This window comes from Semicossyphus pulcher, unplaced genomic scaffold (genome assembly GCF_022749685.1).
Source record: "Semicossyphus pulcher isolate SPU_LCO1_2020_fin unplaced genomic scaffold, fSemPul1.0.p SCAF_21, whole genome shotgun sequence".
NCBI classification, from domain to species: Eukaryota; Metazoa; Chordata; class Actinopteri; order Labriformes; family Labridae; genus Semicossyphus; species Semicossyphus pulcher.
In genome coordinates, this window is record NW_027211695.1 from 20,338,485 (window position 1) to 20,361,449 (window position 22,965).

General features: G+C 44.5%; 1 protein-coding gene across 1 annotated transcript; it reads left to right on the forward strand.

The window, feature by feature from the left end:
* Nucleotides 1–9,626: 9,626 nt before the first annotated feature.
* On the forward strand, nt 9,627–22,388 carry LOC138600409 (DNA-directed RNA polymerase II subunit RPB1). Its single transcript, XM_069671829.1, has 29 exons — nt 9,627–9,934; nt 10,783–10,915; nt 11,011–11,147; nt 11,280–11,453; nt 11,576–11,857; nt 11,963–12,124; nt 12,292–12,512; nt 12,623–12,755; nt 12,860–12,984; nt 13,191–13,401; nt 13,481–13,690; nt 13,777–13,945; nt 14,051–14,145; nt 14,268–14,471; nt 14,560–14,782; nt 14,891–15,074; nt 15,175–15,346; nt 15,437–15,542; nt 15,917–16,122; nt 16,208–16,471; nt 16,552–16,759; nt 16,846–16,946; nt 17,031–17,135; nt 17,249–17,431; nt 17,514–17,717; nt 17,810–17,996; nt 18,082–18,195; nt 18,284–18,433; nt 18,880–22,388. Exons 1-29 carry the CDS (start codon nt 9,848–9,850, stop codon nt 20,028–20,030), a joined length of 5,901 nt encoding a protein of 1,966 aa, XP_069527930.1. The 5' UTR covers nt 9,627–9,847; the 3' UTR covers nt 20,031–22,388.
* The last annotated feature ends 577 nt before the right edge of the window (nt 22,389–22,965 follow it).

Below are 22,965 nucleotides of genomic sequence, written 5' to 3' on the forward strand. Positions count from 1 at the left end.
AACCTTAGTAATGATAGTCCAAAGAGCAACAGGTAACGTCATGTTTTAGTTTACGTAAATCACACACACATTTAAGAAGCTGGTGCAGTTAAAGGGACTGTTTTCTCTCAGACAGCAGCTGTGCGAGCAATGTTTGATAAGCGTGTCCTTGTATTGCATGTGCGTGGGGACACATGCACGTGTGAGGGGCGTAAAGTAAAACACATTTCTGCAAAGGCAGTTGAAAACATGTACAGAGCAGGTACGAGGAGAATTTCTAAGGGTTTGCTGCTAGACTTCATCTTTCACTGGCCAGTAACAGCGCAGTGTGATGGTCATCTAATAACTGAACAGGAAGAGAGTTCACACAGTTCACTATCCCTGTCACTCCCCAAAATGCAGACTCACTCCTGCACTCCTCCTGCGCTGAGCTGACTGTGTAAAATTAAATACAGGCCGTGTTTGCCACGCATGTTAAGTATCAAATCTTCAGTTCGGCTTTCATTTGGTGCATTGTGACATCAAATTAATGACACAATAAAGTTGACAGTTACATGATAAAAGTCTTTGTATAATAATGTTTCATCTTAAATGTGTGTGAGTCATTACTGATACATGTGTGTGAGTATATCCTGAGGCATCCTCGAGGGTTAGTAAACATCCTCCGTGATCTCAGAGAAGGAATGACTAACCTGCTCTCCAGCTGACTTGGAACGGGATCAAAGTGGGAAGTCAAACGACGCTTGAGGAGTTCAAATGACAGTGGTTTTCTTAAAGAGGAAGCAGCGGCTTTACGAGGACGGCGCAGCAACTCTTACTGTGGCCTGAACACAGGAATATGAGCACAGAGAGGTGATGAAAACCGCAGCACACGTTTTTTTGCGAGTACATGTACAGATAAGCATGACAAATGTTTACATTAGTGGTCACACAGACACATGAAAGGGTGCTTAACCCCTCGGTATTGTCTTACAGACAAAGGGGCGGTGCAGTGAGAAACTTGTTGAAACCTCCCTTGAAATAGGGGAAAGATGAGCGTGCTCGAGCATGTCCTTAACTAACACTTCTCTGCTGTTTACAAAAAACAAATGTTAGGGCGCCAATCCAACAATACAGAGCAGAAAGTCTCAACACCAAACAGCTCCCATATGAAGACCTTTCAATGCAGAAGTAACATTTCAAGAACATAGTTTTTCCTCGTGACTGTTGAGAGCTACAGCAAAACAACCCCTCTGGTAGCAATAAACTATAAAAACTGCACATTAAATAAGAAGTTGTAAGTCAATGATAATCAAACTATAGAGGCTGTGTGCACAATTTAATGCCCATTCACAAAAAAAGAGCCTTTAGAGTCTGAGGGAGAGCCCAGGGGTCTCCAACCTCTTTTCATCTGAGAGCTACTTTGAAAAAGTGGCCGAGAGCTGCTTGCATTACATCGCTGTAACTGCTGGTGGCGCTTCATGTTGATTCTTTTGTCGCCTGAAACGTTGGTACCACAGACGAGGCACACACACGTGTCCTAAAAACGTATATAGTATGTTTGTCTGCTTTTTCTTGGCGTGGCCTCCTTCACTGTCCACCATAAATGTGGCTAAACAGGCTAACAGCACCGAACTTTAGCTCAACTAGCGTGCAGCATAAGTGACCCGACCTGTCGATGGAGGTCGCTGTAACATTGCTGTGATTGGTTCGGTTCAGATGCTGACAAACTCACCAGGAGCATCACCGCTTTTTATTGACAGCTGATCGGCCTATCCTATAATTTTGTATTAGAGGGGGCGGGACATCTGTGCGTTTGATTGAATTGAAGCGGGAAGAAGCTTTCAAGGTGCATTTATTGTCGTTGGATTTTTTTGTACAGAGTCTGTGAACCTCTTGACGAGCTACTAAAATCCAGGCCGCCAGCTACCTGTTGGTGACCCCTGCATTTGTCAGTACTTTAGAAATAGCTGGAAAACAGTTGATGGACCTCCTCTGCAGGTTTTCTTTCTTAGATATCTTCATGCAGAGATGTTACATTTCCAATGCAATGTACAATTGCTATTATATAACGGCGTGTCTATCCTTCTTTTATCTGCAATAACAGACAATAGATTTTAATCTATTCCAGATGAGCCATGGGGTAAACACAGATGACATGCAGTATTGTAGTGTATTAGTTTCATTTATTATTCTAAGACAATCAAAGCAACATCACATCTCAAGTGGAAACATGTTTAATCACATGGTCCCGACTGCAGCAGGAAGGAAACGCTCAATCCAAAGGTCAGTGCAACAAAGCCTTTCTGTCATGAAATATTTAGCGCACATCCATCCTTCCCTTTTCTACACCGCTTACCATGTTCAGGGTCTTGGGGGGCTGGAGCCTATGCAAGCTGTCACTGGGTGAGAGGCGGGGTTACACCTTGAACTGATCGCCAGTCAATCACAGGGCTGATACACAGAGACAGACAACACGCTCACGCTCATACCTACGGGGCAATTAAGAGTCACCAATGAAGCTAACGAGCCTTTGGACTGTGGGAGGAAGCTGGAGGACCCGGAGGGAACCCACGCATGCACGGGGAGAACATGCAGACTCCACACAGAGAGGCCCACTACGTCCGAACCAGGAACCTTCTAGCCGTTGCATCACTTATTCATGTTTAATAAAAAAAATAGTGCCATACAAATAAAGTATATCAAACGTAAAACTAAATGTTTGCCGTGTATTCTGTGTAATCACAGATTTACTGCTCTTTGCTTTAATGTCTTTAATTGCTGGACTGTTTTATTTCTCTGATCTTTTTGGTGGGCCTGATCGCTCACAGTAGACTTACGCAACTGGTCACTCTCTGTCACAAAAAGCTGGCATGCATGACCAAATGAAAATGTCCTTCGTGACCTCTTGAATAAACAAAACTGTGTTACAGCTGAAATTATGTTCAGGGAGCTTTTTTAACTTTCAGCACAGGGGTTACCGAGTTCAACACTGCACCACCCCTTGCCTGTGAGACGACACCGAGGGACAAAAAAACACATCATGCAGAGGCTGTCCCGTGCAGATGTCAGGACGCACAAGCTGCAAAGTTCCGAGTATGTCTATATCCAGATGACAGTACGGGAAGGAGTTACATTGACAAGTGATGTTAGACAGTTATATTGCTTTGCTAGAGTCGTCTGATACAACTTAACTGGCGGATCCATAAGAGTATCATATGACAGAAATAGGTTTCATCACACAGAGTCTGACTTGCCCGTTTCAGATCCCTCAGGCAGACACACCGAGCTATAACAAGCATGTTAGTGTGAGCAGGAAAACACTGCTGAGTCACACAAGCCGTCCCCGGGCACACACAAGAGGTAACATAATAAAAAGGAAAGATGTAGATGAGTGCAGGCCACACCAGAGAGTTGGCATGCAATTTATGATCAGTTTGATACGCAATAAAGTGCCGGCAGAATACGGTTGTGTAACAGAAAGACAAAAAAAGCAGGAGAGGAAGAAGAGGAAGAGAGGGTTCAGAGTGTGCACGTTGCCAAAGGAGACTGGAAAGGATAGGTGGAAAATCATCTGGGAGGGGTGCCTGATACGGTGCAGATGAGGGAGGGGGGACGGACGGCTGGTTTTTCCACTGCCAGAGAGAGAGAGGACGGCTAAATCAAATTAATTAGCTCCTTCATCTCCAGGCAGCTACTCAGGCATGCTGTACTGGCGAAGAGAGACAGTCGGAGGGAGAGGGAGGGGGGGGGGGCTGTAAGCAAAAGAGAATAGGAGAAAGCGAGATAGGACATGGTGGAGGGGTGAAAAGCCTGCTGTGTATGTGCACCATTCAGCAGGACGGGCAGCGAAGGGGAGGGCTGCATAATTCTCTGATAAGCGTGAGGGCTGTTTTGCTGGAGCCTCTGTTCAGCCATGAGGAGGAGGAGGAGGAAGCGGCTGCATGTTGGCTGACGCTGTGTGTTGCTGCGCTTCGGGGCGATGGTACTTCCTGTTTCTAGACAGCCTGTATTTTCAGGGCACTGTAAACAACCCTGCTTTTCTGCACGCCTCTTTAAATAGCACACAGACACTTTAATCAGAACCTCCCGGAAAGGCGAGGAGATGAGTTTTAAAAAGGGAGAAAGAAGAAGAAAGATACAAAGGGGGCGATGTAGAGAGCGACGGCAACTTCAGGTAACTCTATCCTGCCATCAAAAATAAAATAATAAATCACTAATAAGCGCAGAACATTGGAAGAAAACAAAAAGGAAAGCAGTAAAAAGGGAAGAGAAAGTGAGGCAGATGGTCAGAGGCAATGGCATCATGCCAAACGAAACAAAACAGCAGCGCAGCAGAGAAACTAATCACAAGAAAAGTAAGGAAAGAGGGAAAGAGGCAGGGCGAGTGGTACGGCCAGGAGAGAGCCGCTGCAGGCAGCATGTGGCCACCTCTGAGGCTTAGTGTGCAAGAGAGAGAGAGCGAGCGAGAGGGATGAAGGGAATGCAGCAAGGAAGGGAAGATGGGACGAGGGAGACAAAGAAAATACAAAGAAGGTTCGGACAATTAAGAAGGCGGTTCTGTAAAGGAATAAAAGCAAGGGTAGGCTGTGTAAAAATTTCAAAATAAGCTTCCCGATTGCTGAAGCGAAAGGGATGATAGTAAAAAAATTGGTTGTGGGGCAAAGCAGAGAGTGGAAGACTGCGCCAGAGGTCAAAACCTTGGTAGAAGAGAGCAGTGGACAGCTCAGTGCAGCGGGATCGCCTGGACGAGACTTGGCTGCACAGTGAGAACCTCAGATTAGCACTAAGCCGATTGCAACGCGAGGTGGGATCAAGAGCAATTAATTTAGCACCCAGATAGTTCCAGAAAGAGGCTGAAAGAACCTTAACAAAGAGTAGAACTGCTGCAAAACTCCTGGTGTATTCTCTGAGTCAAATACTAGCTGACTTAACATTCCTACTTCAGTCTGCTTCCCACAAATGAGCTGCCTACAAAGAACTCTGTGTAGAACAGAGGAGACAAGAATTTGGAAGGTCTGAAAGGGTGTGTGGATGATAAAAGGAAGGATAAAAGAAAGATGAAGACGCTTGGCAGTGGCTGACATCAGCCAAAACAAACACCCAAAGAACAGGACATTCTCTCGCAGACAGAAATGGGCCGGCTTGTTCTAAAGGGCTCTCGGAGAGAGCATGCCTCCAACCCTGCGTCACCCGTTTTTATTACAGAACAACATCCTGGTGCATAACTGAAGGAGAAATGCAGCATAAAACGAATTAATTCTTGTTCATAGAATAACCGGTGGTTCGTTCTTAGTAGTAATACTCGCAGTAAATAGACTAATTTCCTGGTTGTTTTTTCTGTAGGATTGCCCTCTGATAAACGTGCGTCTTACAGGTCAAACATGAGACTCATGTAGGCTGATCTAGGAGCTACAAACATATAAAGAAAGGACAGAATAGTAAAAAGTTGGGGCCCTCTTTTTGCACAAATAATGACACTGTAGACTTTACTTGTTGTTTTTACTTTAACAAGCATAGAGAACTTGCTTAACAAACTTTACTTTGGCAGGGAAGAAGTTTATGAAGACAGTTATCCACGCTCACGAACAGTGACTGTACTGTTTTAAAAGAAGTAATGGTACACTGTTTTCCATTTGGCAGATGGTGATTTAGGTTTAAGGCCTCACTAGCTGAATATCAAATGAGGCACTGATATTTTACAATAACTAGGGGGCGGTTATAGTTTAGGCTTCATAAATGAGATCAAAAGATAAATCCTCAGCTCCTCCCACCATGCTCTGCGTCTGCCTGCCTGTCTCTCCCTCCCTCCTCCTCGTTCGCCTACTTTGTTGTGATACAAAGTCCCCCCTTCCCTAACTCCCCTCCAACGCCTGAAAACACACTCACGGTCAACACCAGACAAGAGCTCCCCCTAGATACACGAATCCTCAACTCTTCTAGGAGTAAAAATTATGAGAATATCATGGAAAAGTAGTCAACATATCATAAGGTACTCCAACGTTGGGTTTCTATCCAATACAATGAACAATTAAATATTTTTAAGACTCCTCAGCTGAATTTAAGATGTCAAAAGCATTCAGGGCCTTATAAGTATAAGTCATTCATTTACCAATTTGAAGGCTTTTCCAGTAATAGCAGTAATTCTAGTTAAAAGAACACAATGTTTTAACGTCAGAGCAGTGGTGGGGAAAAGTCTTAACGTAAAATTTATAACACAAATGTGTTACAATACTTTGTTACAAGGCAAAGTCCTTCGTTTAAATTTTTACATGTGTATTAGCAGGAAAATAAACTTTAAGTATGAACAAATAAAGCACCCAGAGTCTTGTATGATTATAAATTAATAACACTGACTTACTAAGACTTGAGCAGCATTTGTAAAATATAAGTTTGCAAAGGAAGTGGTGTCTTTAAATGTCGGATAAAATTAAAAGTTTTCTTTTAAAATAGAAGGAAAAAAAACTGAAAATACTGGAGGCACATCACATGTAGTATGTACATTTGAAATAAGTCACTTATGAATATTATTGCGTTTCTCTAGGACATCTTACCGTCACTGTTACTGTTCCGGTCATTACTACAAGACATCAGTGACCTGAATAGACACAGTATCTGCAAAAGTTGCAAGCAATTCCCTTGGATGTAAGTTTCTGATATCATACTAATATGTGTGGTGTTCCTATGCAAACAGTTCTCTAGTAATAATATTTAACACCCACATTTTCATTATATTTCTACAACACTTCACTGCCTCTATGCACTAACCTCCTTGCAGCAGTAGAGGGAGCACGTTTGACAGCATTGTAGCACTCACTTCCGCATTGAATGGTTGGTTGTGCAATGTCTTTGCACCGCGGATCATTCTCAACATGAGCCAGAGGAGGGAGCCAGCTGGTCAATAATGAATCCTTTGTATATTCATGGTATGGCATGGCACATGGTGAACAATGATTTACTGTCACATTCTTCTATGCATTTTAAACCTGGCATGCACATATTTTAAAATAATAACTCCATAAGGATACTGCAGATGTGGCATCCATCCTTGCTTCTGGATTGGACTGATGCCTTCCTGTTTGACCTGTTAAAAGAGAGATGAGGGCAAAGAGGCATGTTCATGCAGGAAGCAGCACATCAACACTAGGCTGTCTCAGGGATACAAAGTTATCATGTTAATAACCAAAGAATAAAACAATCCCACAGCCCATCATGTTTTTTTAATGTCTTTATTTAATCAAAAGACAGTTAAAATCGTAACACGATGTGACAATAAGTTTAAAGCACCGATACCCTTTACATGTAATAAACACAACATAGCTTGAGATTATGCATCTTTGCATTTGAATAATGAGGTGGTTTAGCCATTACGTCCACTTATATTAATGTATGAAGACAAAATGCAAGGGTCAACATTTACATATTTCAGCACCCTGTACAAATACCACAACACTGCTTGAATAGGACAATAGAGATTTATGGATCTCAAAGGACCATACGTTAACACAGTGTACTGTTCTGCTTTTGGGTACTTATACAGCCATAAACGGCAGCCAAACGTTCTAATTCCCTTCCCTTGGGTACAACGAACGTTAACGAGTGCTAACCGGATAAATCTATTGTGTAACAAGCTAATGGCATTTCCTAGTCCCTGTAGACGAGATTAATACTTAAACTGCAACACCTGAACTTTAAATAAAGGATTGCGAAACTGACGATGCCACAATTGTACAAATAATTGTACATAACAGCCAGTTTCCTCAACTGAAAGCTTAGCCTTAAAATAAAACAATATGCATGTAGTTAGCGAGCAAAATGGCTTCAACTTCAGCAACGACGAAGAGTCAAGAAGACTATTGAAATACTGGCTAGCAAACTTCTAAGCAATTTCAACACCGTCCATCCTGACACGATTATACGAACAGTCGACACGTTTTTAACTATTATTCCATGCTACTCGACGTCTTTTTTCAAACTGCGAAGCTTTCTGGTCGCTCAACTTAGCCGACAAGAATATTCCAGACTCCATCTTTCTCGTTCACAACAAGAAGCATATCGGCAAACACCGCCATGTTGGACGCCAATGGCGTCCAGCTATGCTAGCTATAATAGCCTTATTTAAGTACTCAAACTAACGGTGTAATAAAATATCCAACCCAAATTCCACTATAAGAAATTCTTATCCACTATAGAATTGACATTAATTTTGTTGGCTCACGAAACCAGAGATTTATACGCTAGAAATGAACTGTTAGCTAGGCAGCTAACAGGTTTTGTCCCGTAACGTTCGGTAGAAAGCTAAAGGTAAGCCGTTAGGCTACCTTACATAAAGCCATTTACCAAGAATTACTCCATTTAAACAAAGTATAAACTAAATTTAAAGTCGCATTAGCTACTCAACGTACATGCGTAGGTAGTGCACTGTACAATAACATAACAGCCGGGAATACCGTCGTTGTCGTGTCTTAACATTAGACATACGTTAAGCTAACCAGATGATAAACTGTAACGTTTTTACGAACAGTCAACATTTCACCGTTGGTATTTAAAAATGTTATCAGTTGACCTGTAAGTGACAAGGTAAAAGATAACCTTAGAAAAATATTAGCAAGTAGTCAATTTAGTAAATAGCAAACAAATGTTTCTTAACCGCCAAAACCACGGCATTTCAGACTGCTTTCGAAACGTGGCCTATTACAAAGTATCACATATATAAGAAAATGCCGAAAAATAAAACAATTCAACTATACAAGTAGATACAAATGACCCACGGAACATATAAATATAAAGTAGGAAACATTTGTTGAACAGCAAACGTTAAAATGACGCTCAAGGCTTCCGCGTGAGTTTCCTATAAAGCTTGCGGAAAATCCAGTCCACTGGCCAGCCATCACTCGTAGGAGAGTCCGAGGCTTACAACAAAGTCCCAGAGATCCAAAAAACCCAATTGATGAAAAACCGACAAGTCGATGTGTTCGTAAAGTACGTCGAAAATAATCCATTTTACAGTATTTCGAGATCAAAATATCGTGTATTTCGACAATTTCCTCTAGTTTAATCATGGGTCTTTACAGGCCTCAGCCCTGAGCCTCTTTTCTTAGAGCCCAGGCTGATCTAGAGCGAGACGAACGGGAGAACAGAGATTTTTTTTATTTTTGCTCTGAGGGAAGAAATTCACATCGGCCAGATTCGGAAAACATCGGAAGCTGGGCGGGTTTTGTTGAAATTATTCTAAGAAGGTTCATTTCTTTGTAGCCATTGGGCTTCTCTTTGATGCTACTTAATATTAATAAGAACAGGAACGAATCCGAGGGATTTAAATTGAATATTTATATTTTGCATGCAAAATATACGTAGCACCTCCTACTCTGTATTAATAAAGCCAATCGGGATGGGTTTAGACTAAATCAGCACCCGCCTTTAGTTTTGATTCGTTAAAAGAAATAAACGTGCTCTCTAATTGGCTGTACGTGTGTTTCAATCAATTATTCATTCAACTGTCCTGAATGGCCAATGAGCGTTTTACTACAGAGTTTCATGTCCCACCTACCGAAGAGTCAGTCCCTGACTTTATGAGTGTGTAACCCCGTAGTAAGCAGTCAGTCTATATAACCAGCCGTTGGGTCGCTTCATACTCAGAAGCGCGCAGAGCGCTCCACAGTGTAGACCAAGAAAGGGAAGGGAACCGTTGGTAGCCATCTTACTTAGGACCAAAACATATATTATTAGGCTATAAAGGCAACCGACAGCAGAGGTCCCTGGGATATCGCCTTCGGAGACTTTCCGGTCACCGTTGGCGGCCTGACCAGAGTCGTGGTGACAATTTAAAGGCTGTTCCTGCTCACAAAGCGGCGTGCCGAGGAAGGACGCGTCTCTTTGAATAGACAGGATGCACGGACCGCCCTCCGGCGACAGCGCATGCCCATTGCGCACGATCAAGAGAGTTCAATTCGGCATCATCAGCCCAGATGAACTTGTAGGTTTTCTTTTCGGGGAAATGGGGTATTTATTATCTCTCGGACAGATTATACATCACTTTTACAGCTTCTTTACTTATCGTGTAGTTTAACATATTTGGCAAAGACATGGTTCTATTTACAACGGAAAGTGCTTGCTGTTAGCCTAGCCTAGCTAGCTGTGTCAGGCTAGTGGAGCTTGTGCTAACTAGCATGTAGCAGGAAGTTTGAAAAACTTTAAGCACAACATTATCAAAAAGGATCCATGCTATCACATGAATTAAACCCCCTTTTTATTCATGCCATGTACCCTGTAGGCCCATCAGTGAGTAGAAATTTGGTTTCTTTATAGCTAATTGTTGTAGACACCGCTTGTTCGGTATTACCACTGATCGCTTTGTACTCATTGGTCTGATTTCGTTCACAATAAATAAATAAAAGGGTTTTTCAATAAAGGCAGACATGCATGTTTTCTTTCACTTATGATTGGGTGTATGTACTTCAAGGATTAATGAATACTAATTTTTGTTTTATATAGCGGAAAAGCATTTCTCATGAAAGTAGATTGCATTGTATTGTGTTAATTACTGTATTTCAGCCAAATGCAATAATTGTTAGACAAATTTGATTTATCTAACACCTTACAGCTGTGAATTGATGGATATTTTTACACGGAATATTGGATGATAGTGTAAATACGTTTTGATTCTTTCACTGATGTGTGTGAATGGTAGTAAAAATGAATTGTCAAAGCTGATAAGAAATATATGCAGCATTACAGATATTTTAACACTGACTGGGATATAAACTGATGAATAATGTTGCATTTAGTAACAACAACTGACATACATGATGTCTTTCTCCCCAGAAACGGATGTCAGTTACAGAAGGGGGAATCAAATACCCCGAAACAACAGAAGGAGGACGTCCTAAACTTGGTGGCCTTATGGACCCAAGACAAGGGGTCATAGAACGATCCGGAAGATGTCAGACATGTGCAGGTATGGTGTATTGTTAGCACTCCATGCTAAAATGTGTTATTGACCACTTAATTGCTGTGATAATAACTTAATGTTGTGCGGCTTTGTTCCCTCAGGCAACATGACAGAATGTCCAGGCCACTTTGGACACATAGAACTGGCAAAGCCAGTTTTCCATGTCGGCTTCGTAACAAAGATAATGAAGGTTCTTCGATGTGTCTGCTTCTTTTGCTCTAAGCTATTAGTGGATTCTGTAAGTATTTCGGCATATTAAAATACATACCATTAAAAATCCACCGATGTTTAATCATGAAGCTATAATTTAAGTCTCGTTTTAAGTTTCCAGTTTTGATTTTTAACTTTCACCCTTTGCTGTTTCCTCCAGAACAATCCAAAGATCAAAGACATCCTGATAAAATCTAAAGGGCAGCCCAGGAAGCGTTTGACTCACGTTTATGAGTTGTGCAAAGGGAAAAACATCTGTGAAGGCGGAGAGGAGATGGACAACAAATTTGGAATGGAACAACAGGAGACAGAGGAGGACATCACCAAGGAGAAGGTATTTGGGTGGAGTCCTTGAGTCATCACTAATAGGCGTTTTGGCTCTCAACACTCACTGCTCTGCTAACTTATTATCTGCTTCTCACTCTTTTCTGACCCCTCACTCTGTGACCTACACAGGGCCACGGTGGCTGCGGGCGCTACCAGCCGAGCATCAGACGCTCTGGCTTGGAGCTCTTCGCTGAGTGGAAGCACGTTAATGAGGATTCGCAGGAGAAGAAAATCCTGCTGAGCCCAGAGCGTGTGCACGAGATCTTCAAGCGCATCTCAGATGAGGAGGACGTCATCTTGGGCATGGACCCCAAGTTCTCCCGACCAGAATGGATGATTGTAACTGTGTTGCCTGTGCCTCCACTGGCTGTGAGGCCCGCTGTAGTCATGCAGGGCTCTGCTCGCAACCAGGTAAAGTTACAGTGTTTTTAAGCTGCATATTTTTAATGAATAATTTAAAGCTGTACAAAAATCATACTGATCACAGTAATTCACCAATTAACTTCTGTCTCAAAGGATGACTTGACCCACAAACTTGCTGACATCGTCAAAATCAACAATCAGCTGAGAAGAAACGAGCAGAGCGGAGCGGCTGCTCACGTCATAGCTGAGGATGTCAAACTGCTTCAGTTCCATGTTGCCACCATGGTGGACAACGAGTTGCCAGGCCTGCCGAGGGTATGTATGCCCTTCCTCAACGCCTTAAACATCCAGTTCGATTTCTCATGCACACGATTCAGTGGAAAACAGTCTTAAAAATACTGTCAGCCCAGTCGTAGCTGTTTAACAGTTTGTAGTATGTTTTTGGAGAGTGCTTAAACTATGATAAATGTTTTCGTTCACAGGCAATGCAAAAGTCCGGCCGCCCTCTGAAATCCATAAAACAGCGTCTAAAGGGGAAGGAGGGGCGAGTCCGAGGTAACCTGATGGGGAAGCGTGTGGACTTCTCGGCCCGAACTGTCATTACCCCGGACCCCAACCTGCAAATCGACCAAGTGGGCGTACCACGATCCATCGCAGCCAACATGACCTTCCCAGAAATCGTCACACCCTTTAACATCGACAGGTACGAAATAAAGAGTATATTATGTGTAAAAAAACAAACAAAAAAAAAACAGTGATTGAATAATTTTTATGAAACGTTAAGTCAATTAATTAATTACGTTACCATCTTAGACTACAAGAGCTGGTGCGAAGAGGGAACAGCCAGTACCCAGGCGCCAAATACATCATCCGCGACAATGGAGACAGAATCGACCTGCGATTCCACCCCAAACCAAGTGACCTTCATCTGCAGATTGGCTACAAGGCAAGCTCATAATAAAGATCAGACTTATCAGACTAAAGTTTTGTTATTTAAAGATGTAAAGTTTATTTTAATATGGACTCAAGCTGACGTTTCTCTGTGTGCAGGTGGAAAGACACATGTGCGATGGCGACATCGTCATCTTCAACCGACAGCCTACACTACATAAAATGTCCATGATGGGGCACAGAGTTCGGATTCTGCCGTGGTCCACATTTCGACTCAACCTCAGGTAACAAGTATAAACAAGACCTTACTATTTTTATGATTCCCCCCCCCCCCCCTTAAAATGGGCACTAACCTTTTATAGAAATAACTTTTAAGCAATTAAGAAGCCATTTTTAAATAGAACTGATGCTGCATTATAGGGATTTCCTCCTGACTGAAAATAGTTATGGTGTAGCAAGTCTAACCTTTTTTCCTCCTATCTATCTCCAGTGTGACAACCCCATACAATGCTGACTTTGACGGGGATGAGATGAACCTCCACCTCCCTCAGTCCCTGGAGACGAGGGCAGAGATCCAGGAACTGGCCATGGTGCCGCGTATGATCGTCACTCCCCAGTCCAACAGGCCTGTCATGGGTATCGTGCAGGACACGCTCACAGCCGTCCGCAAATTCACCAAAAGAGACGTCTTCTTAGAGAGGGTATGGAGATGTGACAAGTTCCATAGCAGCTGCTTTTCTGCCCCGAAAGGCTCCTACATGATGTGTTTCTCCTCCACAGGGTGAAGTGATGAACCTCCTCATGTTCCTGTCCACATGGGACGGGAAAGTGCCTCAGCCGGCCATCCTCAAGCCGCGTCCTCTGTGGACGGGAAAGCAGATCTTCAGCCTCATCATTCCTGGTCACATCAATGTGATCCGCACACACAGCACCCACCCGGACGAAGAAGACAGCGGCCCTTACAAACACATCTCACCCGGGGACACGAAGGTACATTCCCTGATTCATTCTGCACAGATTAAAGAATATAAATTGAGCCCACGATGCATGTGACACCACATTCTGCTTGACCACAGGTCATAGTGGAGAACGGCGAGTTGATCATGGGAATCCTGTGCAAGAAATCTCTGGGAACGTCAGCCGGGTCCCTCGTCCACATCTCCTACCTGGAGATGGGCCACGACATCACCAGACTCTTCTACTCCAACATTCAGACTGTGGTCAACAACTGGCTGCTCATCGAGGGTAAGGAAACAGTAAAGCGCTCGTGTATTTGTTGATATATTTTAGTGTAAGTGAATGGTGTGTTTGTCTTTATATTTACAAGTTTACTCTTGTGTTCTTCTTCAGGTCATTCCATTGGTATTGGGGACTCCATTGCTGATGCCAAGACGTACCTCGACATCCAGAACACCATCAAGAAAGCCAAACAGGATGTGATAGAAGTAAGCACAAAGTGTTTTAATGTCACTAACATCTGCAAAACACAGAAAAACCCTTATTCAGTTGATTTCTTTAGCACAAATGATGTGGAGAGAAGTTACATCATTTGTCTTTTGTGTGCCAGGTCATCGAGAAAGCCCACAACAACGAGCTGGAGCCGACCCCCGGTAACACCCTGAGGCAGACCTTCGAGAACCAGGTGAATCGTATCCTGAACGACGCTCGTGACAAAACGGGATCCTCCGCCCAGAAGTCTCTGTCGGAGTACAACAACTTCAAGTCCATGGTGGTGGCTGGTTCCAAAGGATCAAAGATTAACATCTCACAGGTAAAATAATCCACCAAAGTATCATGAGCAGATGGAAACAGGGGTTTTATATGTTTGATATTTGACGTTCTCCTTCCCCTGTATTCAGGTTATTGCCGTGGTGGGGCAGCAGAACGTTGAGGGTAAACGAATCCCCTTCGGCTTCAAACACCGCACGCTGCCTCACTTCATCAAGGATGACTACGGTCCTGAGAGCAGAGGCTTTGTGGAGAACTCCTACCTGGCCGGTTTGACGCCAACGGAGTTCTTCTTCCACGCCATGGGAGGCAGAGAGGGTCTTATCGACACGGCTGTCAAGACTGCTGAGACTGGTAAGAACAGGAAGCTACGTGACAGGGAGAGAGAACTACACACACAGGTCTAAAAGGCATTTAAATGGATTGGCTTTGGTTTTTCATGTTGTAAATCTGTTTTACCAGGTTACATCCAGCGTCGTCTGATCAAATCTATGGAGTCGGTGATGGTGAAGTACGACGGCACGGTGCGTAACTCCATCAACCAGGTGGTTCAGCTGCGTTACGGAGAGGACGGCCTGGCAGGAGAGAACGTCGAGTTCCAAAACGTGGCGACGCTCAAACCCTCACACAAGGCGTTTGAAAAGAAGTAAGACACACAGACCTATTTGGCTCAGTTTCCAAATATATGTACGTTATCAAGCTCAGAAATCAGTGGCTTAGCTCGTGTTATTTTCTTTAATTTGCAGGTTCAAGTTTGATTGCACCAACGAGCGAGCGCTGAGGCGGATGCTCCAGGAAGACGTCGTGAAAGACGTCCTGACAAATGCCCACGTGCAGAGTGCCTTGGAGAGGGAGTTTGACAAAATGAAGGAGGACAGGGAGGTCCTGCGAGCCATTTTCCCCACTGGGGACAGTAAGGTACGTGTGTGGTCACATTTGGAGATACACTTCTGCTCTTTGGTACATTCTTTATACTCACATCCTGCAATTTCCTCTCCTCGCCTGCAGGTGGTGCTGCCATGCAACTTGGCCAGAATGATTTGGAACGCTCAGAAGATTTTCCGCATCAACATTCGGACCCCAACAGACCTCAATCCTCTACGGGTGGTCGACGGTAAACTCTCTTTACCAAATACTAACACACCATCAGTGAGACTTTTCTCTTCAGCATATCTGTAGTTAGAGGATCTTGTGAACCATGTGGAAAAAGAATGGATGTAGAATTAGGGCTCAGAGGTCATAGCCTCAGGTCCTCCTTAAAGCCACATAAATCCATCTGGTAAATCTCCGGCAGTTTACAAAACAAGTTGAACAGTTCATGTCCTTCTCCTCATAGAGAGAAAATCATCACTTATGGCGTACATAACAGCATTCACATCACATATTTATATATTTATGCTAATATACAAAATTGCCCAAGTGGAAAAGTTTCACAGAACATTTACAAAAGTCTTTCCTCAATCTTTGGCTCTTTTCGTGGATCCTCAGGTGTTCATGAGCTGAGTAAGAAGCTGGTGATCGTGAACGGCGAAGACCCGCTGAGCAGACAGGCACAGCAGAACGCCACCCTGCTCTTCAACATCCACCTGCGCTCCACGCTCTGCTCCAAACGCATGACCGAGGAGTTCCGCCTGACCACGGAGGCGTTCGACTGGCTGCTGGGAGAGATCGAGACCAAATTTAACCAGTCCATCGTGAGTTTACGATCTAGTTTGAGTTGTCCAAGATATCTGAGGTAGACTTTTACACTTTAATCACACGTTTTCTTCCCGTTCACAGGCCCACCCAGGTGAGATGGTTGGCGCTCTGGCTGCTCAGTCGCTGGGAGAGCCTGCCACCCAGATGACCCTCAACACTTTCCACTACGCCGGTGTGTCAGCCAAGAACGTAACGCTGGGTGTGCCTCGTCTGAAGGAGTTGATCAACATCTCTAAGAGGCCCAAGACACCCTCGCTGACTGTGTTCCTGCTGGGTCAGGCTGCACGCGACGCTGAGAGGGCAAAGGACATCCTGTGTCGACTGGAGCACACCACACTGCGAAAGGTGGGTGATAAAATAGTTGGACAGCTCTTCCTAAAGTGCGCAAATAATGTCAAAGACTAATATAACCTTGTTTTTCATAGGTGACGGCGAATACAGCCATCTACTACGACCCGAACCCTCAGAACACGGTGGTGGCCGAGGACCAGGAGTGGGTGAACGTGTACTATGAGATGCCCGACTTTGATGTGACGCGCATCTCACCGTGGCTGCTGCGCATCGAGCTCGACCGCAAACACATGACTGATCGCAAGCTGACTATGGAGCAGATTGCAGAGAAGATCAACGCAGGTAGGTTGTGTTCAAATATGCTCATTCTTTAAAAGAAACAAGGTGGTTTTTCCTTTAAAAGACACTTTGTTTTGTTTCCCTGCAAGGTTTCGGAGATGATCTGAACTGTATCTTCAATGACGACAACGCTGAGAAGCTCGTCCTGCGAATCAGAATCATGAACAGCGATGAGAACAAGTTCCAAGAGGCGAGCAGCGACTTTATATCCAGAGGAAATTAATGCACATTTGTTACTTTCTATTTATTAAATGTGAACATTTGTTTTGTCTAGGATGAGGAGGTGGTGGACAAAATGGACGACGACGTGTTCCTCAGGTGCATCGAGTCCAACATGCTGACGGACATGACCCTGCAGGGCATCGAGCAGATCAGCAAGGTAACAGACTGAACGCAAACACAAACATACCCGTAATAAGATTTACACTGCAGGGATGACTGCTGATCTTGTAAGAACGTGTCATCAGTCACATACTTACCTGTGGCCTCCAGGTGTACATGCACTTGCCCCAGACTGACAATAAGAAGAAGATCATCATCACAGAGGACGGAGAGTTCAAGGCCCTGCAGGAGTGGATCCTCGAGACAGACGGAGTGAGCCTCATGAGGGTCCTCAGCGAGAAGGACGTAGATCCTGTCAGAACCACCTCCAACGACATCGTGGAGATCTTCACGGTACTGAAGCAGTGAAATGGTTTTATCTTACCTGTGCAATTACAGCTGATTTTTAAGATATTAATTATTATCTGTTATGAAGGTGTTGGGTATTGAAGCCGTGCGAAAGGCCCTGGAGAGGGAGTTGTACCACGTCATCTCCTTTGACGGCTCCTACGTCAACTACCGTCACTTGGCTCTGCTCTGCGACACCATGACATGCCGCGGTCACTTGATGGCCATCACGCGTCACGGCATCAACCGGCAAGACACAGGACCGCTCATGAAGTGTTCCTTTGAGGAGACGGTGAGAATCAATGAAGTCACCATTAGAAACTCTATGGTCATTTTTAGATGCAGAAAAAAGGCTAATTTAAATAACTGAATTTCCTCCTCCAGGTGGATGTGTTGATGGAGGCGTCATCCCACGGTGAGAGTGACCCCATGAAGGGTGTATCGGAGAACATCATGCTCGGCCAGCTCGCCCCTGCCGGTACAGGATGCTTCGACCTGCTGTTGGATGCTGAGAAGTGTAAACATGGCATGGAGATTCCTACAAACATACCTGGCATCAGCGTTGCAGGACGTAAGTGGAGAGACGTTTCTGAATTGTTTAGCAGATATAGTGTGAGAGGTATGACATTAATGTTCTCTGTCTGTTCTATTTGCAGCCACTGGAATGTTCTTCGGCACCGTGCCGAGTCCCATGAGTGGTATGTCACCTGCCATGACCCCCTGGAACACGGGAGCAACACCTGCATACGGTGCCTGGTCCCCCAGTGTTGGTGAGTGTACATGAGTGTAGAAAATGCTTCTCTGTCCCTTTTCTTTGTGAGCCTGATTTACTGAGTTGGTTTTTTTTTTCTTCTCCAGGAAGCGGCATGACACCTGGAGCAGCTGGTTTCTCTCCCAGTGCGGCATCAGATGCAAGTGGCTTCTCTCCAGGCTACTCCCCAGCCTGGTCTCCCACTCCTGGGTCTCCAGGGTCTCCAGGGCCTGCAAGCCCATACATCCCATCTCCAGGTTAGACACTGCAGAAATCTTTAGGATACAGTTTGTTTAAAAAAAAAAAGTAGTTCAGACATCTGTTTGTCAAGAAAAGAACTTACTCACCTGTTAAAACAGATTTAGTTACATTCTTTTTCTGACACTACAGTTGAGTTATCTCCAACTTAGAGTTAGAGACACTTTGTAGCCGATGTTAAAGGTATTTCATCATTCTTTTGTGAGTCCTTTTGCCACTACATGAGCAAAATGAGGAAATACATCAGTTCTTGCGTCTATTTAGCAAGAAAGCCAATAAAAATCTACATTTAAAAACATTGAGCCATAAAAAACAAGGATTAAATCAAACAAGGTAGAAAAACACTTACATAAACAGGAAAAAGTAGTTGTCCAAGAATGGATCCCTGAGGAACTCCTAAAAAGCCTTTTCCCAACTTTAATAGTTATTCTGTCTTCTTTTTCAGGTGGAGCCATGTCACCCAACTACTCCCCCACCTCCCCAGCCTACGAGCCTCGCTCTCCCGGTGGCTACACCCCACAAAGCCCCGGCTACTCCCCAACGTCTCCCTCCTACTCCCCCACTTCTCCTTCTTACTCCCCCACCAGCCCCAACTACAGCCCGACATCCCCTTCCTACTCGCCCACCTCACCCAGTTACTCCCCAACCTCGCCTTCCTATTCTCCTACGTCTCCATCTTATTCACCAACGTCTCCCTCCTACTCCCCTACCTCCCCATCCTACTCCCCTACATCTCCCTCCTACTCTCCCACCTCGCCGAGTTACAGCCCGACGTCGCCAAGCTACAGCCCGACGTCACCGAGCTACTCTCCCACCTCGCCTTCCTATTCACCCACTTCCCCCTCTTACTCTCCAACGTCTCCATCTTACTCCCCCACTTCCCCGTCTTACTCCCCCACCTCTCCTTCCTACTCGCCTACCAGCCCGAGCTACAGCCCCACATCACCAAACTACACACCCACCTCGCCCAGTTACTCCCCCACTTCTCCCTCCTACTCCCCAACATCACCGTCTTACTCCCCAACCTCTCCAAACTACACCCCGACCAGCCCCAACTACTCCCCCACCTCTCCCTCTTATTCCCCTACCTCCCCATCCTACTCGCCCTCCAGTCCACGCTACACCCCTCAGTCACCCACTTACACACCCAGCTCTCCTTCATACAGCCCCAGCTCCCCCTCCTACTCCCCCACCTCCCCCAAATACACCCCAACTTCACCCTCATACAGCCCCAGCTCCCCGGAGTATACTCCCACCTCTCCAAAATACTCCCCCACCTCGCCGAAGTACTCCCCGACATCTCCGAAGTACTCGCCCACCTCTCCCACTTACTCCCCAACAACTCCAAAATACAGCCCCACCTCTCCTACCTACTCCCCCACCTCCCCTACCTACACCCCTACCAGCCCCAAATACTCCCCAACCTCTCCTACTTACTCCCCAACTTCACCCAAGTACTCTCCCACGTCTCCTACATACTCACCAACTAGTCCTAAAGGCTCCACGTACAGCCCAACTTCGCCCGGATACAGCCCCACTTCCCCGACCTACAGCCCGGCCATCAGCCCCGATGACAGCGACGAGGAGAACAACTGATGAGCTTCGGAGGAGAAGAGGAGGAAGATGAGGAAATCCTGTCACCTCACCTGAAGGACAGCTTCTTTTAACCAGCTGGAGGTGGCGGTGCTTCAAGCTATGGGGGTCCCAGTTGGGATTGTTTTTCTTATTCCTAGTGGACCTCTACAGCTCCAGTCTCGACCATCTGAGCCCCCCACCACCTGTACCACAAGAAATTAAAGCTATTAAGTGAAAGAACTTGAACTGCTTCACCTGAAGGGAAAAAAGGCTGCCTTTTGAAATAGTTTTTTTTAATTTTCACGGGGTGTCGGAGCAAAAAACTGCAAAATCCCAAAAGGGGGAATTTAAAGGAGAGGAAGATGTGGTGAACACAAAACGGGGAGAAAACGTCCCTTTTTAACTTTATAGTGTACTGCATCCAGTCTCTCTCTCATTCTCTAAATGTTGGGTGTATAGTCGTGGAAAAGCGTACATATTGCCAAAAGCCTTTTGAGAAGTGGATTGTATTCATCACTAAAGAGAAGTTAAGGTTTAGACTTTGTTTACTGCATATTTCACCAAGGTGTTTCTTGTTAGACCTTTTGCTGCTTTTGTAAAACTACAGTTGCTGCCAGTTTCGGGGGCGTTTTGCGGATCAAAGGCGGGGCTTTAGGTGTCAGAAGGATGTTGGAAAAGCAGAAGTACATGCATGATAGGAGAGAGAAACTGGCCTGCAGGAATAAAAGTCACTCTTGAACACCATTTGACTACATAGGTGTGTGTACCCATCGCCTTCCCCTCTCACGCCCCAAAGACAAATACCTGAAAGATGTCATGAAAACACCCACCAGCATCCCTTGTCCTCTACCATTTTTTGGAGACTTGTGCATCAAAAAGAAAACAAAAAACACCCAAAAAAAACACTTTTCCAGATAAAAATCTTCCCTTTACTCTGGGAATCAAAAGATTTATATGAAAAAAAGTAATAATCAGAAGGATTATTCTGTCTTTGATTTTGATTCTAGGAGGAAATGAGACACGCGTGGACGATGCATACTAGTTGCGTTGCTGCTTTTGTCATTGTTTGCATGAGTAGCACATGTTGATACATTTTAATCGAGCTTTAGGTTGAATTTCTTTCAAATCCCTCCCACTTGTTGCTAATCTTCGTCCCATTTCTGATAGCTGACGTGTACACAGGTTTATTTGGACTATTCAATTTATTTAAGAAAGAAAGTTAACTGCTATTCTGTGTGAATATGAATAGAGGAAAATTAAGGTTCTTAATTTTTTTTTTGTTGCTTTTCTCTCGTTTGCTTTTGGTGACTTTGTAAACCTGTTTGCAGGAGGCTCATGTTCTGTGGATGGAGGGGGCAGAGGACGGAGGGGAGTGCTTTTATTTTTGCCCCTGTTTTCCCTCGAGCAGTCAGCGTTAATGCGAAGCCGGCGTAAACAGTTTTACAAATCTTTTCATGCTGTTAACATTTATGACGTTGCCACAGTTAAAGGTAGAAGGGAAAAACGTTCAGTCCTCAGTTCAGTCTCTTCGGGACGCCTCTCGTTGGCCTTCTTCTTCACAGCGGCATGGAACAGTTGCTTTTCTTTTGAATAGAGATTCTCCAAAAACAAACACTTTGGGCTTCTCTATTAAAAAATAACCTTACCCACTACATTAGTGTGACCTTTTTTTGAATATAGGTGCTTTCTCACACGGCTCGAGCTAGTTTGACTGTGTAAGGGAACTGTCTGAACGCCTGAAGATGTTGGAAACATTTTTTCTTTTCCCTCCTCGTTCCATTCGACGCCAAGCTGGATCCCCTCCTCCTCCTCCCTCTTCGTCCACAGGTGATCCTCATTTCAAGTCAGTGTTTCTTTTTTTCTACCAGTGTATGTATCTGTGATGAGGGGAATCAAGGGGAGGGGGGTCTGTTTGATCTGACTGGGAGTCCTGAGGAGATTAACGTTCAAATGACTTTGTGAAACATTGCTTCCAAGATGGTCTGGAATTGAAACGACTGCATCCTCTGGCCTTTAAGATAAAGCAGGTTTTTGATAATTGCACTTAGTAAATATTGTGGTGGACCGAAGCCCCAGACATTGTGATATTTTGTCCACTCTGCTTGCATCGAATCCTGTCGTCTTAATCGTGCTGTCCAGTCAATTCAGAAAACACCAGGACTCCCGGGGTCGTGTGAATGTGCGAGTGAGCGTGTGCAGGAAGTGTGCGTCCGAGGGCGAGACAGGGTTTCAAACTGAGGAAAGACTTCACGTGTCTGGGCAAAGGAAGGTTCAACTTGAAATTGCCATTGTATAGAAATCGATTCATTATCTCATTCTCTGTATCTTTGTTCTGTTTGTTTTTTGACTTGGAAAAAAATGAATAAAAATTTTACTACACGTCTGTTTCTGTCTTTTTTTATCTGTCACTCAACTTTAGCTTTAAATATACAAACTGAACATGCTAATGAGGCCAGTTCTGTTACACAACAGATGCTACATTTCCATTTCATATAGTAATTTTGGGGGGGGAGAGAATTAACATTTATTTGACTGAAAGCCACTTGTCTTAAGATGTACTTTATTGATCGCTGAGGGGAAATTCAATGTTTACAAACATGCTACACACGAGCCCGAAATACTGACATGCACAAACAGGACTTTGTGGACATGCATTGATGGAGAGATGTCAGGGTGAGGGGGCTGCACATGAATATGCGCCCCGAGCAGTGGGGGGCACCCTGACCAAGCCCTGGAAAGGAAGGGGCACCTCTCCAGCTACCAGCCCCAATTCCCGGTTAGTCTGTAGCGGAACTTGAATCAGCCACCCTCCGGTTCCAAAGCCAAGTCCGTACTGACTGAGCTACTGTTTTGTGTAAAAACATAAAATTAATGTAGAACATATGATGCATTTATGCAGAAAAATGGCTATAGTATCATTTTAGTGTACACCACTGTAGACCATGTACTGGACCTA

Coding starts and splice junctions, on each gene's coding strand:
- LOC138600409 (XM_069671829.1), top strand. CDS start 9,848: ATGCACGGACCGCCCTCCGGCGACAGCGCATGCCCATTGCGCACGATC. Junction 16,947..17,030: donor ATGAGAACAAGTTCCAAGAG/GCGAGCAGCGAC, acceptor TGTTTTGTCTAG/GATGAGGAGGTGGTGGACAA. Junction 18,196..18,283: donor TGCCTGGTCCCCCAGTGTTG/GTGAGTGTACAT, acceptor TTTCTTCTCCAG/GAAGCGGCATGACACCTGGA.